Below are 16,073 nucleotides of genomic sequence, written 5' to 3'. Positions count from 1 at the left end.
ACTAAAATTTGAAACTAAAACTAAAACTACCATCAATTAATCATCTCTTCGGCTAGAGCCCCTGGTGTGTGCTCTGAGCGCATGAGTATTGTATACCATAAAACAAGGAGAAATACCACACACTGGATATGGAGCTATATTGAGTTTAGTATTTATCTTTGCTTATAGGTTACTACCAGTGCCAGTACCTATAAACGATCATAGTGTGCGTTTTACTACTAACTAATAATAATACACATTATTTATAAAGCACCTTTCAAAAACAAGGTTTACAAGGTAAAAAGCAACCAACAACAGGAATCACAGAAGTGTTAATAATAAAACATTAAGAAAGAATAGCACAACAATAAAACAGTAATAAATTGTAAAAAAAAAAAGATAAAAGAAAGAAAACAAAAACAAACAATAGTCATTACACACTGACCTTGAGGTGGGACATAGACTTTGTTGGGCTGCTCTGGTTCATACTCTTTACCATTGAGAAGCTCTAACACCTAAAGAGAGACAGCACACATACACTATAAGGGTCCACAGAAAGCGTTATTTGATCTGCCAACGTCTGTCTGTCATGCATGGCGGAGTGCCCCGAGTGCTTCAAGCTGAAAATAGTTGAACCTTTGGAGAGGAGCACTGCCATCCTCCTGTCTGTGTCTGATAACCCGGCCATTTATGACCGCATGTTGAATCGTCACCAGAAGCATGAGAAGTCTGTTACCGTTGTTTCAGCAAGGCTAACAATGCAGATGACCTGACATTAGAGCACAGCGACAGCTGACAGGTTTGAATGGTGTGGCCGTCAAAAGACGCTGTATGCGAGCGCCCTGGACAGTGGACATAACATCCAAAGTCCTCCTCCTTTCATAAAACGCCTATCACACCTTTGATGTGTTGCTGGTTATTATACTATAGTCTACTATAGAAACATATATTCATAATTGCGACCAAAGGTCGCATTTACCCTGAAAAACCTTGTCGCTTGAGTGACCTTCTTTCTGTACAGGAAGTGATGTCAGTGTGATGATGTCAGTGAGTTGTGACATCACTTCCTGTACGGGGCGGCTACACAAGACTAAGAAAGACAAAAAAAAAAGAGAAGGATACACAAGACTGAGAAAGACAAAAAAAGAGAAGAATAAAAAAGAAAAAAAGGAGGAGGAGGATAAAGATACCAAAAGGAGAGAGAAGAAAGGGTGGATGAGGTACAATGTGCGGTATCCTCCTCCGATCTGATACGGGCGGCTGGACTTAGATCACCTATGAAAGAATGTCCATCCACCTGGAGAAAAGAAAATGTAACAAGGAGGTGGCAACGGGGCGGCCAGATAAAGTTATTAGGCCTGGATCCGACTTTAAGTCGACGCACAGGATTCCAGAAGTGTAGCGCTTATTCGCTCTTGTATCAAACCGGTACTCGAAACGTTCTTAGAATTTAACATATTTTCTAAAGTAAATATGGGGGCGGCTATGTTAAGAACGTTTCGTTGTCAAGCTCAACGTTGGGCATTTGGACCTATACATGGAGAAATGGAGAAAACCTGTTTGGCCTAAACATGGAGATGTGGAGAACACTACGTACAGTATATGGAGATAGTCCAGTCCATCATGTCATATGGGACTACCGTCATAGACAGTAGCCATTGTTAGGCCGGAGTCAATGGCTGTCTGTCTGACTGTCTGTACAGGAAGTGATGTCACATGACATACTTTTTATGCCCAATTTCCCATATACGAGTCATTCTGTACCACATCTCCATGATTAGGCAAACTCCACACAGAAAGGCCCTATCGCCAACCCCACCTAGGGTGTGGGCGATAGGGCCTTTCTGTGTGGAGTTTGCATGTTCTCCCCGTGTCTCCTAGGGTTGATACCCTCACAAAAACATGAACAAACTCCCCCCAGAATGACAACAACTAGAATCGTCAGAGAAACGCTGTGGTTGGCCAGATGGTCAAGAATTGGCGCGACTTCGCCCTTTAGGGCGAGGTCGCGTGTCACCCTCAGGTGTCTTACTAGTACAATCCATACCAGTAAGACTCCCTAATCGGGAGATAAGCGACCGTAGGTCACTTATCTCCACACATGAGTGTAGACATACTGTGTAGTGATTTTCGTGATTTTCGGGCAAAATCTGTAGGAGCAGTGTCCAAAAATGAGTTTTTAAAAATCGGCCTGGAGGTGGCGCTATATGGGAGAGATTCATGTTGATGGGATGAGTGTAGACATACTGTGTACCGATTTGCGTGATTTTAGGGCAAAAATTGTAGGAGCAGTGTCCAAAAATGTGTTTTGCAAGAATCGGCCTCATGGTGGCGCTAGAAGAGGGCCATGTGAGAAATGAGGGGTGGGGTCTCCGCGCCGGCAAGGCGGACGAATAGGTACCGGCCCCGGCTGTCCCGATCGCTCCTAGCCGGAGTGACGGCATTTTATGTGAGCTGCAGTGTAGGGGGTCCTGCACTGGGGGCGCCACCACTTTTGCATCCGTTCTGGAGCACCAGGAGTCGGTGGTCCCCGGGAATTCCCCGTGAGCAGCCCCGTTGGGGTGGTCATTTGGTCAGTTTAGCACATTTGGTCATTTTTTACATCTGGGGGTCCCCCAGGGACCTGGGGGTCCCTGGAGCTCCGGGGGTCCTTGGAGGTTGTAGTTTGGCAGGTAAGGAGTGTGTGTGCAAAATTTGGCATGGATCGGGGCAACGGTTGCGGAGATATGAGCAGGGCAAGAGTGTGACGTGCGAGGTGTGACAGACAGACTGACTGACTGACTGACTGACTGACTGACGGACTTACACTTTGTGCAGGGTTTGATAGTAAATGCGACCTACGGTCGCAATTAAGCTCTTGAATCCTAGCGTCCCTATTCTGTCCACGTCATAATGGGTGAACATATATTTACATCTCCCGATAGATCTCCCGATGGATCATGGGAAATTGAGAAATAAAACAATGAAGAATCCGATTCACACGTTTTGGTGTTTATGGCGGCCAAGTGATATCAAATACCGGTAAGTGTTTTTAACGTGATTAGCAGACAATGTGTTAAGATGTGTGGTCAAGAAAAAATAAATCTATATATAGCTAACAAAGGTGACAAGAAGGAATAAAAGGAGAGAACAGTGCTAGCCTAGGGATGCAGTGGAGTCTGAAGAGGTGAGTCTACCACACAAAACACAAGCCCACCTGAGGTGTGACGGCCATGTTAAGAGGAGTGTTTCCTGGGATGTAGCCTTCATCCTCCTCTTCCTCTCCATCACTCTGACAGCAGTCCTCCTCCTTGAAGTATAGTGGCTCAAAATTCTCCCTATGAGGATCTGCACCTGGACACACACACATGTGCGTGAGCACACACACACGCACAGGAAAGATTGCTTTAAGCTGTACTAAGAGGTTACTTGATACTGTGACAAAATACTGCATATGGTAGCAAATACTGTGCTATGCAATGCCCTAAGAGATTGTAAATGCAAGAGGATTAAACAGCTCCTTTTCTTACCTGCTGCTACGAGGAGAGCTGTAAGTTTAACCGAGCCCCGCCCTGCAGCTATATGAAGAGGCGTGGAACCATTGAAGGTACAGCAGTCCACATTGGCATTACCCTGTGGAGAGAGAAAGCAAAGTTGTGGTCCATGCATTGAATGGTCAGTTATACTGCTTTCAAACTGTCTGCATGTTTGTTTGTTTGTGAGATTGATTGAATACATATTTTTTTATTTGATCTTGATTCATACAGGTTACAGCAGTACAGTTGAAAAAAAAAAGAAAACTGTGCTAAAAGGATAACACAAATGCCCCGTGGTCTTGTTTCCATTATAGCCCATTGTACCTAATTTATCATCATACAATACAGCACCAACACAGCTACTTTTTGATTGTAAATTTACAATTTATGGGAGAATGTCTCCACAAAGAAACATGTCAGTTTGAGTGTAAGCGTATGATTTGACTGGGTAAAATGAAACTGCCTGGTGTAAATGTTAAGTGAGTGACATATTTGAATTCTGAACATTTAACGAAGGCCACTTTCGTCTATGGCAGTGGTTCTCAACCTGTGGGTCGAGAACCCCCCAGGGGGGTCCCCAAATACAACACTGTTTTCTCACTCAACAGTAAACAAACAAATGTGTTTAATTTCTAAAGTGACAATTTAAGGACTTTTTAATACCTCTAAAATGACAAATTAAACATCCGCCAAATTGTCACACGAGGCGTTGTGAGCATGTAGATCTGCTATTTTCACAATAGAACCTTGTTATACAAAATGTGATGCCTCAACTCTTAGTGCTCGTCAGGGTGGGAGGGGGGGTCCCCAGTTAAAATATGATTATTTTGGGGGTCGCAGCCTGAAAAGGTTGAGAACCACTGATCTAAGGAGAACAGTATTTGGTCAGACCTCCAGCAGCAGGCAGCCAGCCAGCGACACGTTATCCATCTCAGTGGCCAGGTGGAGGGCCGTCCTGCCACAGCCCATATCCTGCTCCTCCACGTTGGCTCCGCCCTCCAGCAGCTCCCGGAGGGAACGCAGGCTATTGGCACGAACTGCCAGGTGCACCGCACATTCACCTGGTAACCAAGGCAACAGCATGGTGAGTGATGGGTTGGGTTGGAAGAGAAAGAGACCATGAGTTTGGAGGTACACACTGCTGCAGGTATTCAAGGTTCTGATTGTTCGCATGTGTACATGGGCATCTATCAATAAAGGCAGAAAAGTCCAGAAAAATCTGAAAAACACTTAAAAAGGAACGGTTTTGGACATACAACGTTTCCATTCGACAACAACTATATGTGAACTTAAATAAAAGTGCTACAACAGGGGTCTTCAACAGGGGGTCCTCAGAGTTACTACAGGGGGTCCTCCAAATCTTCCAATCCTGTTCATATTGACAACTGGAACCCTACTGTCAATATTCTGTGAACTGTAGCCAAAAATAGCAGATCTACAAGCTCACAACGCCTCACGCCGCGAGGCGTTGTGAGCTTGTAGATCGGCTATTTTTGGCAAAGAGCTTTGGTGTAGAGGGGGAAAAGAGCAGACTAATTAGGGAAAGGTCAAGTTTATTAAGTATTGACGGTTCAAGTGGTTAAATATCTGAAAACCTAAATTGACATGAATCCAAAATACACTGATGATTGTGCGGTCAAAAAATTGAACTATGGAATCTCTGAAAAGGTTTTGGGGGTCCCTGCTTCATCACTCTCTCCACTAAGGGGTCCTTGGCCTGAAAACGTTGAAGACCCCTGTGCTACAAGGTGTGCATCAGTGTGCCAGTAGTAGTTACTTGCGCCTATATAAAATATGAGGCGCAAGTACTGCGTTCAGTTGAAGGTTTTTGTCTGTGGCACATATTGGAACACTGAAGTATATTATATATAATACTTAAATATAATATATATATATATATTATATATTATATATATAATATATATAATACGTAAAACTTGGACATTGAGGTATATATATATAGGAGTTCAGTTGAAGGTTTTTGTCTGTGGCACATATTGGAACACTGAAGTATATTATATAATACTTAAATATAATATATATATATATATTATATATATAATATATAATATATATAATACGTAAAACTTGGACATTGAGGTATATATATATATATATAATATACTATATATATATATATATATATATATATATATATAGGATATACTATATATATATATATATATATATATATATATATATATATATATATATATATATATTTCTGAAGCCAGAGCCATATATACACACATATACCTGGAGAGGTACTTTCCAAATCTATCCAGACAACCTCTTCGGGTATATATCATCTTTAGAATATACTGTATATATATATATATATATATATATATATATATATATATATATATACAGTATATACAGTATATATATATATATATATATATATATATATATATATATATATATATACAGAGAGAGAGAGCGAGAGAGAGAGAGAGAGATAATCTCCAATTATATCCAGACAACCTCTCCAGTTATATATCCTCTCCATGATATACTGTATATATATATATATATATATATATATATATATATATATATATATATATATATATACCTTCAACCTTCAGTTGAAGGTTTTTGTCTGTGGCACACATTGGAACACTGAAGTATATTATATATAATACTTAAATATAATATATATATATATATATATATATTATATATATAATATATCATATATAATATATAATATATATAATACGTAAAACTTGGACATTGAGGTATATACTGTGTATATATATATATATATACCTGGAGAGATACTTTCCAAATATATATGGATATATATACTTGGAGAGATAGTCTCCATACATATATCCAGACAACCTCTTCGAGTATATATCCTCTTTAGGATATACTGTATATATATATGTATATATATATATATATATATATATATATATATATATATATATATATATATATCCAGACAACCTCTCCAAGTATATATCCTCTCCAAGATATAATGTATATATATGTTACAGCATGTTTGGGTAACTCAGGACGTTCATTGTAAGAGCTTGTTTCGTTCACCACACACTAATCACCACCAGATGGCGACGACAGCCCATAGACAGCCATTCACTAGTGCAGGCGCTGACGTCACTCGTTTGCGACTCCCTTTCTTTATTTACTAGCCTAGCTGGGCGGTGTTTAGCCATTAGCTTAGCCATTAGCTTAGCCATTAGCTTACGATGAGCGTTTATCTTGGGCTTGCCCAGGCCTTACGGCCTGGGCATAAATATAACGATTGCATTCACCACGGCTTCGTAACTCGCGCGGCGCTCCGCCGGCCGCGCGGCCCTGGCCCGCTCTTCGCGGCCACTCGCGCCTGCGGCGCTCGGGGGCGAAGAGCAGGACCAAGGTCCGCTGGCCTTCGCGCCGCTTGCAATGTCGTGGACAATCGATGGGCTCCGCCTGGAGGACGTTGTTGTGGGCGACCGCTTGTTCCGCCCCGTGCGGCACCGCGAGTGCTCCGTTTCTCGGCCGTCCTGTTTCTCTAACATCCGGTGACATATATATATATATATATATATATATATATATATATATATATATATATATATATATATATATATATATATATATATATATATATATATATATATCCAGACAACCTCTCCAGGTATATATCTTCTTCATATCATAGAGAGGATATATATATATCTAGGTGCAGGATATATAGTATCTCTCTCTCTCTCTGTATATATATATATATATATATATATATATATATATATATATATATATATATATATATATCTTAATATTATAATTGGAGAGCTAGGTCATGTACGCCATGAAGGCCTATTCCCAGCAAACCAGTGAACGTCACGGTTCCCCGCTCGGCATGTACACTGCTCAATACTCTGGAAAGGGCCTAAGCTATGTTTGCCGCCATGATTGTACTTAAATGTCAAACAATTAATATAAAACGTTATTTTTTATACAGGCATATATTTTAGCCACCTCTCGCTAGGACCCCCCTCCCACCCTACTGCGCATGTGCGACTGCAGTGCACACAAGTAGAGATGGGATTTATGGCTCTCTGAAGTGAGCCGGATCTCTGGGATCCGTTCCTTTCAAAGAGCCGTTCAAAAGACTGACTCATTTGAGTTACTATGTAGATTTTGATTATGATTACAAATAACTTCAACCCTATATAAATGTATTTCTGACATACATATGTAGCCTACATACCTGCTATTTGAAAATAGCCCATCTACAAGCTCACAAATTATTTTTTTATTTCTTTTCTTTTTTTACATTTTATTCATTGTAAAACCTGTGAAACAGGACATTCTTACAGTACATTTTGATACCAATACTTTTGTACTTTTACTTAACATTCCAGGTTTCTACTTGTGGCAGAGTATTTCCACATGGATTGCAGTATTGATATTTTTTTGACTTAAGTAAAGAATTTGAGTACTTTTCCCACCACTCTTCATTTACAAAAGTATATATATATATATACAGTATATTCTAAAGAGGATATATACCCGAAGAGGTTGTCTAGATAGATTTGGAAAGTATCTCTCCAGGTATATATGTGTGTATATATGGCTCTGGCTTCAGAAATATATATATATATATATATATATATATATATATATATATATATATATATAGTATATCCTATATATATATACCTAAATGTCCAAGTTTTACGTATTATATATATTATATATTATATATATATATATATATATATATATATATATATATATATATATATTTTTTTTTTTAAACATCTATGTTAAAGAATTTACAAGAAAACTTACAGAAAAGATGCCTTGATAAAAGGCGCAAGTTTGCTCCTCGTCAGAGGTGCAGTCTTGTTACCTGCTGCGTTGGGCTGGTCCACCAGCTCGGCCACCTGCCTGTGCTGCAGCAGGAAGCTCACCATCGCTCCCCCGTCCTGCTGGGCTGCCAGGTGGAGCACCGTGTTACCACGGCGATCTGTCAGAGTGGCATCTGCCCCGGCCAATAGCAGGGCCTGGGCCGCCTCCTTCTGTTGAGTGATCACCGCCAGGTGCAAAGGAGTCTGGAAAGAGTTGCAAGGGGGAGCGAGAAGAAACGATCTCAGACGAGAGAGCATTTGCGGTGACACTTTATTTAACGATGGACCTCATTCCAGTTGAGCGTATTAACATGGTTTGTGCACGTTTCTAAGGTCAAAGTCCAGGCATCTTCAAGGTGGGCAGCTTTTGGTTCAAGTGGTTAAATATATGAAAACACAAATTGACATGAATCCAAAATACACTGATGATTGTGCAGTCAAACGATGAAACTATATGGAATCTCTGAGTAGGGGTCCCTGCTTCATGTCTCTCTCAACTAAGGGGTCCTTGGCCTGAAAACATTGAAGACCCCTGATCTACACTACAGTATATGATATACAATGGCGCTTACCTGGTAGAGGTGGTTCCTCATGTTGAGCACGTCCTCCCCCGGCAGAGCACTCAGCACCTGAGCTAGTCTCCTCACTGCCTCCCCTTGGCTATGGATCACTCCCAGGTGGAGACCACTGGGGGAGGGACAGATAAAGAAATAGCCAGACAGACATACAATAAAGAAAGACAAAGATGGATGAAAATGTAGGGAGAATTCAAACAGACAGACAAAGTAAGTAAGTGTCTGCACACACATAGGATAGCATAGAATAGGCAGAATGTCAACATTGATGCAGTGTGTACTGACGTGTCCCCGTCCTCATCCTGAGTGGTCATGAGGTGGCGCTGTGGAACCAGGAGGTAGGCTGGGTCTCCTGAGACTGCATACTGGAACAGAGATTCTGCATGCCTGCCCGCTGCCTCTACCAGACACCGTTCTAGTTCACACACTGCGGGAGAGAAACACACACAATGTCAGCTGGTCTACCCAGTATGCAGTCTATAGCACAAAGAAACATTTTGTTATGTTTCAAAGTCAAACTCATCTTAAAATGGATAAAGAGATTTCAAGTCTTAAAATACACTGTATGTTAATGCTTCATGAATCTGGCATCTCAAGGTATAAGTAGACAAACAATCCTGTCAGAAGTTTTGCATCCACTAGCTGAGTGTAGATGTTTCTAGCGGTGGTGTGTCATTTTGCAGACCAAAAGTCAATGGGGTTCCATATAGTCTCTAGTGTGTAGCAAACCAAGTGAGCACCCAGAGAGATTACGGGGCAAAGTAGTATCTCCTGTGCAAGTAATACTGAGTGTATATATACTGAACCCAATAAACCCATTAGAATCATACCTCTATCCCACTCTCCATCTTTGACCTCTTGACCCAGATCCCCATTGACCCCATGCACCGCTCGCCGATCTTCAGACTGGGCTGAATCTCGCTGCACGGCCCCTGAAGCTGGGTCATCGTCTGGATCACTGTCGTCACCACCATCCTCTTTTGCACTGCTCCCTGTGGCTGCAACAAGCAGTATTATTATTGACAGAATATTTGGCATTTTGACACTGATAGTGTAGGAAAGAAATATCACTAGTCTGCTTTTTATGCTTCCTGAAACTGTTTCACCTCCATGATAACCAAATATTCTAACTAAACCTAACACATAATTAAAATTAAATAACTTCACAGCAATGTGTTAAAGTTGGGAATTTATTTTATAGAATATGTATCCAAATACAGTTTTGTAACCAGTGATATTTAAAGTATGTGTGTTGTGAACATGGGTAGAGTAACAGATAGTGAAAAAGAAACTAGGCAGCTTGAGGGTTGTCAGGCACACCTAGCTGTAATTGCAGCTGTAACACACACACACACACACACACACACACACACACACACACACACACACAGATGTGATCTAGAACACAGCAAAGCAGTACAGTCCCACTAGAGGCGACAAGGTCTAGGAGATGTGTGTTAGTCTCACCATGTTTGATGCTGCCCCCACTGCCTGCCAGCCCAGCTGAGTAGCCAGTTGTGTATCCCCCTCCATAGCTGTATCCACTGAAGCCCTGGAAGTAACCTACAACCAAAACAAAACATCCTTAGTCCAGGAAGTGCTACAGATTGGACACATCTACATTCACTACGCTAATGGACAGAAAACTTGGCAGGTTAATGTATTTCACCTATTGTATTGTCACTGTGCCTACCTCATATTTCAAAATCACAGTTAAACGGCTGTTTCTAATTATAATGACGATTGTGACCCATGATTCTTTTTTAGCTGTATTTGGAATGTATTGGTAAAAAAAAAGGATTTCGATTTAGCTGATGCTCTTATCAAGGGCAACCTACGACAAGAAACTATACATAAACTAAGTCGATCACCCAATTAACAACTAAGTAACCAATAAGTCACTGCAAAGTCAGAAAAACTGAACACAATATTCCTGTAAAAGAATCAGATAAGGAGGACGTTAACAAGATCTGAGTTATGAGAAAAATATAATGGAAGCATGTGATGTTGACGTTTTCTGTGAGACACTGACTGACTGCTTTCGTTTATAGATTGTTTCACCCGTACTTTATCATGTTGCTAAAAGAAAAGGCAAACCCGCATTGGTTAGTAGGCTGACTACATTAGATGTTATACTAGTAAATTGGTTAATCAATTACCACAACATTAGCTAACGATGTGTGTACCTCCGCCTCCAGAGCCGGGGCCTCCTCCTGAGGCTGGACCTCCTCCACCTCCTCTGTAGAGCCCTGCACCCCCACCACCTCCTCCTCCATGGCCACTGAAGTCCTGGAAGTTGGGCAATGTCTTCTGCCTCTTCCTCTGTACCTCCTCTTTGTCTACAGACAGACAGACAGACAGACAGACAGACAGACAGACAGACAGACAGACAGACAGACAGACAGACAGACAGACAGACACAGAGAGGCATACTGAAATGAATATGTACTGTATATGTGTGCAGACTGTGCACTGTAATAAGCAAATATTCATAAACCCACACATGCAAAGGCACGTGGTGAAATTCATGCATACATGGACATGGGCAGCACAGTGATGGTCAGAGACACCATCCTCTACCTCCTGAAAATGTGAGTCATGTAATTAGTTAGGGAGAGTCCACCGAGGGGCAGTATTTCCCTGCGATGACATTTTGAGCTACTTCTGATAATGCAATTCAAAGGTTTAATGACTTCTCTGCAGGTCAGCGGTCAGGTCAGTCTAAATTAGCGGGTGTTCTTTTCTCCCAGAGTAGATTTTTGACCATTCCTGCCCGTTCCCGCAATGGTTTCATTTCTGACCGTCCGCTCCTGACCACAGCAACATTTAAGTACCGTCTAGTGCTGCTGACTCCCGCAATAGGCCTATTTCCATTGGGAACAAAATGCATAACAAAGTCAAAATGAGAGAGTGAGTGAGAGGGAGGGAGGGAGGGAAAGAGCGACAGAGAGGCATAGGGAGAGATGGCCATTACAGCACCATGGACAGCAACACAGTGGGCTAGGCTTACTGATCAGCAGTAGGTTATCAAATAATACTGAATATACCTGTCGATAAACAACATTTCAAAAATGATGTTCTCCTCTGCATTTAGCCATAATACTCATATCAGACCTGCCTTGCTTCTATTTTGCGGGTAAATCTCCAACTTGCCATGCCGTCCGTGCCGTGGTTTTATTGGTTGTTGGTTGGTTGTCAGAGTGATATCATGACCAATCGGTGGACGGGACATTTAATACAGTTTGTAGCCATTCTCATACATGTTTCTCCTTAGTAAGTTGCACATGGGCATGACCATTGGCAATGCTAGGTTACAGTTGCATTCAAGCGCCAATATTGGGAGATATTGGCACTATTTAGAATTCCTCTCTGTAAATATTAAAATTTAAGTCATATTCAAGGATTTCACACATTACTAATGTGGGTATGACAATGTCATTCATACCTATGATTTGAGGGTGGTAGGTGAAGGGTTTGGGTTCGCTGGTCTCGTTGTCTGATTTCCTCTTCAGTTGAACAAAGACGGAGGTGGGCTTCTGGAGGTTCAGGTCTCTGTACTTAGGGGTCTTGAAGACAATGGCAAACTGATGGAGGTTTAAAAAAAAAAGGAAGAAAAAACACGTGTCACTAGAAATGCATCGGCAGGAAAGCTTGTTTTCCTATGGTACGACACACCTGGCATGCGCTCCTCTCTTCCATTGTGCATCACATTATTCTAGCAGTTTTTAGAAGCGCATTAAAGTTTAACATCTTTTCAACTTTTGAGGAGTGAAGCCACATTGGTTCCTGTTTTGATCCCAGTAGATGCGATAGGAAAAGTTTGATATATATTAGACTCAAGATTCAAGTGTCTGCTTGAATCCAGCTACAGTATAGTAGGCCCTTGACACCAACCTGCCTGTGGACATCTGTAGGGGAGAAATCTCCTAAAGCCTCCCAGGCCAGCCCTCCTGAGTCATTCTCTTCATAGAACCGCACCTGGATGTCATCTGGACATGGACACACACGCACACACACAATACCAAATGAAAGACCGTGCCTCAAAGATGATCCATGATATGTTTGAAATGCCGATATTGCGCTACGCTACCCAATAGATTATGGATCCCTTATATTGATTACTTCGCAGGTCAAGCCCATATGCATCCAACCAATAGATTGTTTAATAGATAAAACACACACACACACACACACAGGGGGGCTCTCTCCATTCCGACATGTCTCCATTCCGACATTGACTTCTTATTGTCCGAGTGGCAACACTTCCATAGAGGTTAGGGTAAGGGACAGGGTTAGTGTCGGAATGGAGACATATCGGAAAGGAGACATGTCGGAATGGAAACATGTAACCCCACACACACACACACACACACACACACACACACACACACACACACACACACACACACACACACACACACACACACACACACACACACACACACACACACACACCTGTATTTGCGCTAGTATAGTATAAAGTCTGTGCGTACCCAAGCTTAGTAAATGAGGTCCAATGAGAGTTGTGCAAGATAAGTCTCAGCTACAGTAAATGCTTAAAATGTTATTATAATGGATGGCATAGGGAAGGTAAACCCAACGAGAAAATACATTTCCTGATGGGGTAAACCCTGCCTTGTTCCTTGATAAACAAGGAAGAAGGCCAGGAATGTAAAAGTAAAGTTTCCCAAATGAAAGGTCGCTCACATTCTAGGGTTCACAATAACAAACAAACACTAATAGACGACAAGTCTCTTCCTCATCCAGACTTTGCATAATAGATGGGAAATCCCATGTGGCTGGGCATGAGCCTGCTTTAAGTACTTCCTTCTTTTAAGTGTAAACCTAGGTGATGTCACCACGGTGGATTTGAACCACCCTCCTCCGTGGTGGTGGGCAGGGACTTTACCACTTCGCCACCCGATCGCCAGGCCTTTTCCTTTTGAAATTAGCTCAGTTATGTGGGCACGTCCTGTTTTGGTGACGTAGCGTTAAGGCGACGTAGCGATTAGGCGAAATAGAAGTGTACCAAAGCTTTTTCGCCTCGTTTCTTTTTCTTTGAGGAAGCCACTGATTTACACTCACTAGCAAACTTGTTCTAATAATGTGCAGTGCATGTAGCGTGCCTGCTTGTTACCCTTAATGTGAATATTAAGCCACACTGTTGCTTGTGAAAGTATTTCAATTGTAGGCTACGTTGATTATTAAATAATAAAAATAACAACGTGCACTGCGCTGCGCTGGACGTCTGACACAGTGACTCGCTCATTCTTTCTGCAAGTTTCTGCGCCTGTAAAATAGCAGATCTACAAGCTCACAACGCGTCGCGGATGCGAGGCGTTGTGAGCTTGTAGATCAGCCACTTTTGTCAGCCACTTTTGTCACGGAACACGCCACGATGAAGAAGTATAAAAGTCAGGATTTACTTGAGTGATATGATGTGTGTTGAACGGAAATGAATGGAAATGTGCATGTCGCCTTATCGGCACGGCAGAAAAGCGTGAATGGAAATTTGCATGTCGCCCTATCAGTACGGTAGGAGACCCCGTTCGTACATTTGCCCATGTTGGTACACTTCGCCTTAACGCTACGTGGCCAAAACGGGATTTCCCCCAGTTATGTCAGGAGGTCAACGTTTAAACTCCTTGGTTTACCTGCCCTTTTGTTGTGGTCACACCAGCACAAAAAAATGTTTTGCCCCTCATTCATTTGACAGAGGCAGGATGCGAAATACATTTGCTTCCTGTTGAGAATAGATCTTGCATTACATCTGTTACCAAAACATTACATCACTCACAGATGCTCAACCAATACAACCAAGCAGGAAATGATTAGCCAGGAAAGGTTATTAATAACATATGGTGTGGACAAACACCATACCTTTAAGGAAGATGAAAACAAGTTTTAAATGAAAATATTGTGTTTAAGATTATAGTCTCTTCATAAAATCAGTGTATGTGTTCTTCTACCCTCTACTAAAATTACACTTCGGTAGAGGTTTGGGTTGTGTAGTTACCTTGCTATGATGTAACTCCAAACTTGTTTTGCCTGTGTGTGCCTACTCTATCTGTGCGCGCGCGTGCGTGCGTGCGTGAGAGACGAAAAATCATTAGCACCCTGATCGCTCTTGTGCACATGCACAATTAGAATAAAAACAAATGTAATTGGCTATGTATCGGCTATGTAAAATAATAATATAATAATAACATAAATGTATTACACTTTTAACTTTCTGCAATGACATTTCAATGTGAGGCTTTGGTTTTGTATTTTTTGACAGACGCACGTACACAAAAAGACACACCCAAACATGGTAAAACGTGGGATTGTTATTGAGAAATTAATGAAGTTGATCTGTCCTACCTTTCTGGACTTTGTCACAGAGCAGGTAGACCTCTTCTCCCCCAGTCACACAGCCTGCTGTTCGGTCCATCCTCACTATCTTCAGGTTGGAGGCGTTAGGTGCTTCTGGTAGGACAGAATCACAAACAATTGTATTGTTGAAGTGATGCTTATTTTAAACTTCTACATATGAGCGTATTGCTGATCAAAATTATGTAACCTGATGTAATCAAGTCAAGTGTCAAGTTCTCCACCAATTTTTAGTTGAAAATACGACTCAGTTGTGCGACAAAATAGATTAGCCACCGACAAGGAATTTCACTTAATGAGCTGCTCACAAAACACATACTGTACACACTGTATTAAACATAACCAGGAAGACTCCCTAATCGGGAGATAAGCGACCGTTGGTCGCTTATCTCCACACACTGCTGACATCAGTATGACATCACACCGTACACAAATGACCTTTATATAAGACCGGCATTGTCTGACCTCACAAGCCCCATATTTGGACACGAACAACATATAACTCCATATGTTAAACAGTTGGTTGCTACTGCTAGGGTAAAAAACATGCTTGCTATGGTAAACAGCTGGTTGCTAGGGTAAAAAACATGGTTGCTATGGTAAACAGTTGGTTGCTAAGGTAAAAAAAACATGGTTGCTATGGTAAACAGTTGGTTGCTAAGGTAAAAAATCACACCCGTGTGAAGTGGAGCTGTGTGTGTGTGTGTGTGTGTGTGTGTGTGTGTGTGTGTGTGTGTGTGTGTGTGTGTGTGTACCGATTTGTG

General features: G+C 41.5%; 1 protein-coding gene across 2 annotated transcripts in view; it reads right to left on the bottom strand.

Moving 5' to 3' along the window:
- nfkb1 (nuclear factor of kappa light polypeptide gene enhancer in B-cells 1) overlaps positions 1-16,073 on the bottom strand; it is a 46,033-nt gene that overhangs the window by 8,108 nt on the left and 21,852 nt on the right. For both annotated transcript variants that reach the window (XM_080746252.1, XM_080746253.1), the window contains exons 9-21: positions 15,301-15,405; positions 12,832-12,926; positions 12,383-12,521; positions 11,124-11,276; positions 10,405-10,500; positions 9,768-9,935; positions 9,223-9,364; positions 8,935-9,049; positions 8,365-8,566; positions 4,386-4,555; positions 3,489-3,591; positions 3,176-3,312; positions 425-494 (exon numbers count right to left, since the gene is read on the bottom strand). In XM_080746252.1, coding sequence (XP_080602378.1) covers positions 425-494; positions 3,176-3,312; positions 3,489-3,591; positions 4,386-4,555; positions 8,365-8,566; positions 8,935-9,049; positions 9,223-9,364; positions 9,768-9,935; positions 10,405-10,500; positions 11,124-11,276; positions 12,383-12,521; positions 12,832-12,926; positions 15,301-15,405 — 1,695 coding nt within the window. The remainder of the gene's footprint in view (positions 1-424; positions 495-3,175; positions 3,313-3,488; positions 3,592-4,385; positions 4,556-8,364; positions 8,567-8,934; positions 9,050-9,222; positions 9,365-9,767; positions 9,936-10,404; positions 10,501-11,123; positions 11,277-12,382; positions 12,522-12,831; positions 12,927-15,300; positions 15,406-16,073) is intronic.

Source organism: Nannobrachium achirus (genome assembly GCF_963921795.1).
Source record: "Nannobrachium achirus genome assembly, chromosome: 17".
In the NCBI taxonomy this organism is placed as follows: domain Eukaryota; kingdom Metazoa; phylum Chordata; class Actinopteri; order Myctophiformes; family Myctophidae; genus Nannobrachium; species Nannobrachium achirus.
This window is presented reverse-complemented; position numbering and strand designations above follow the sequence as displayed.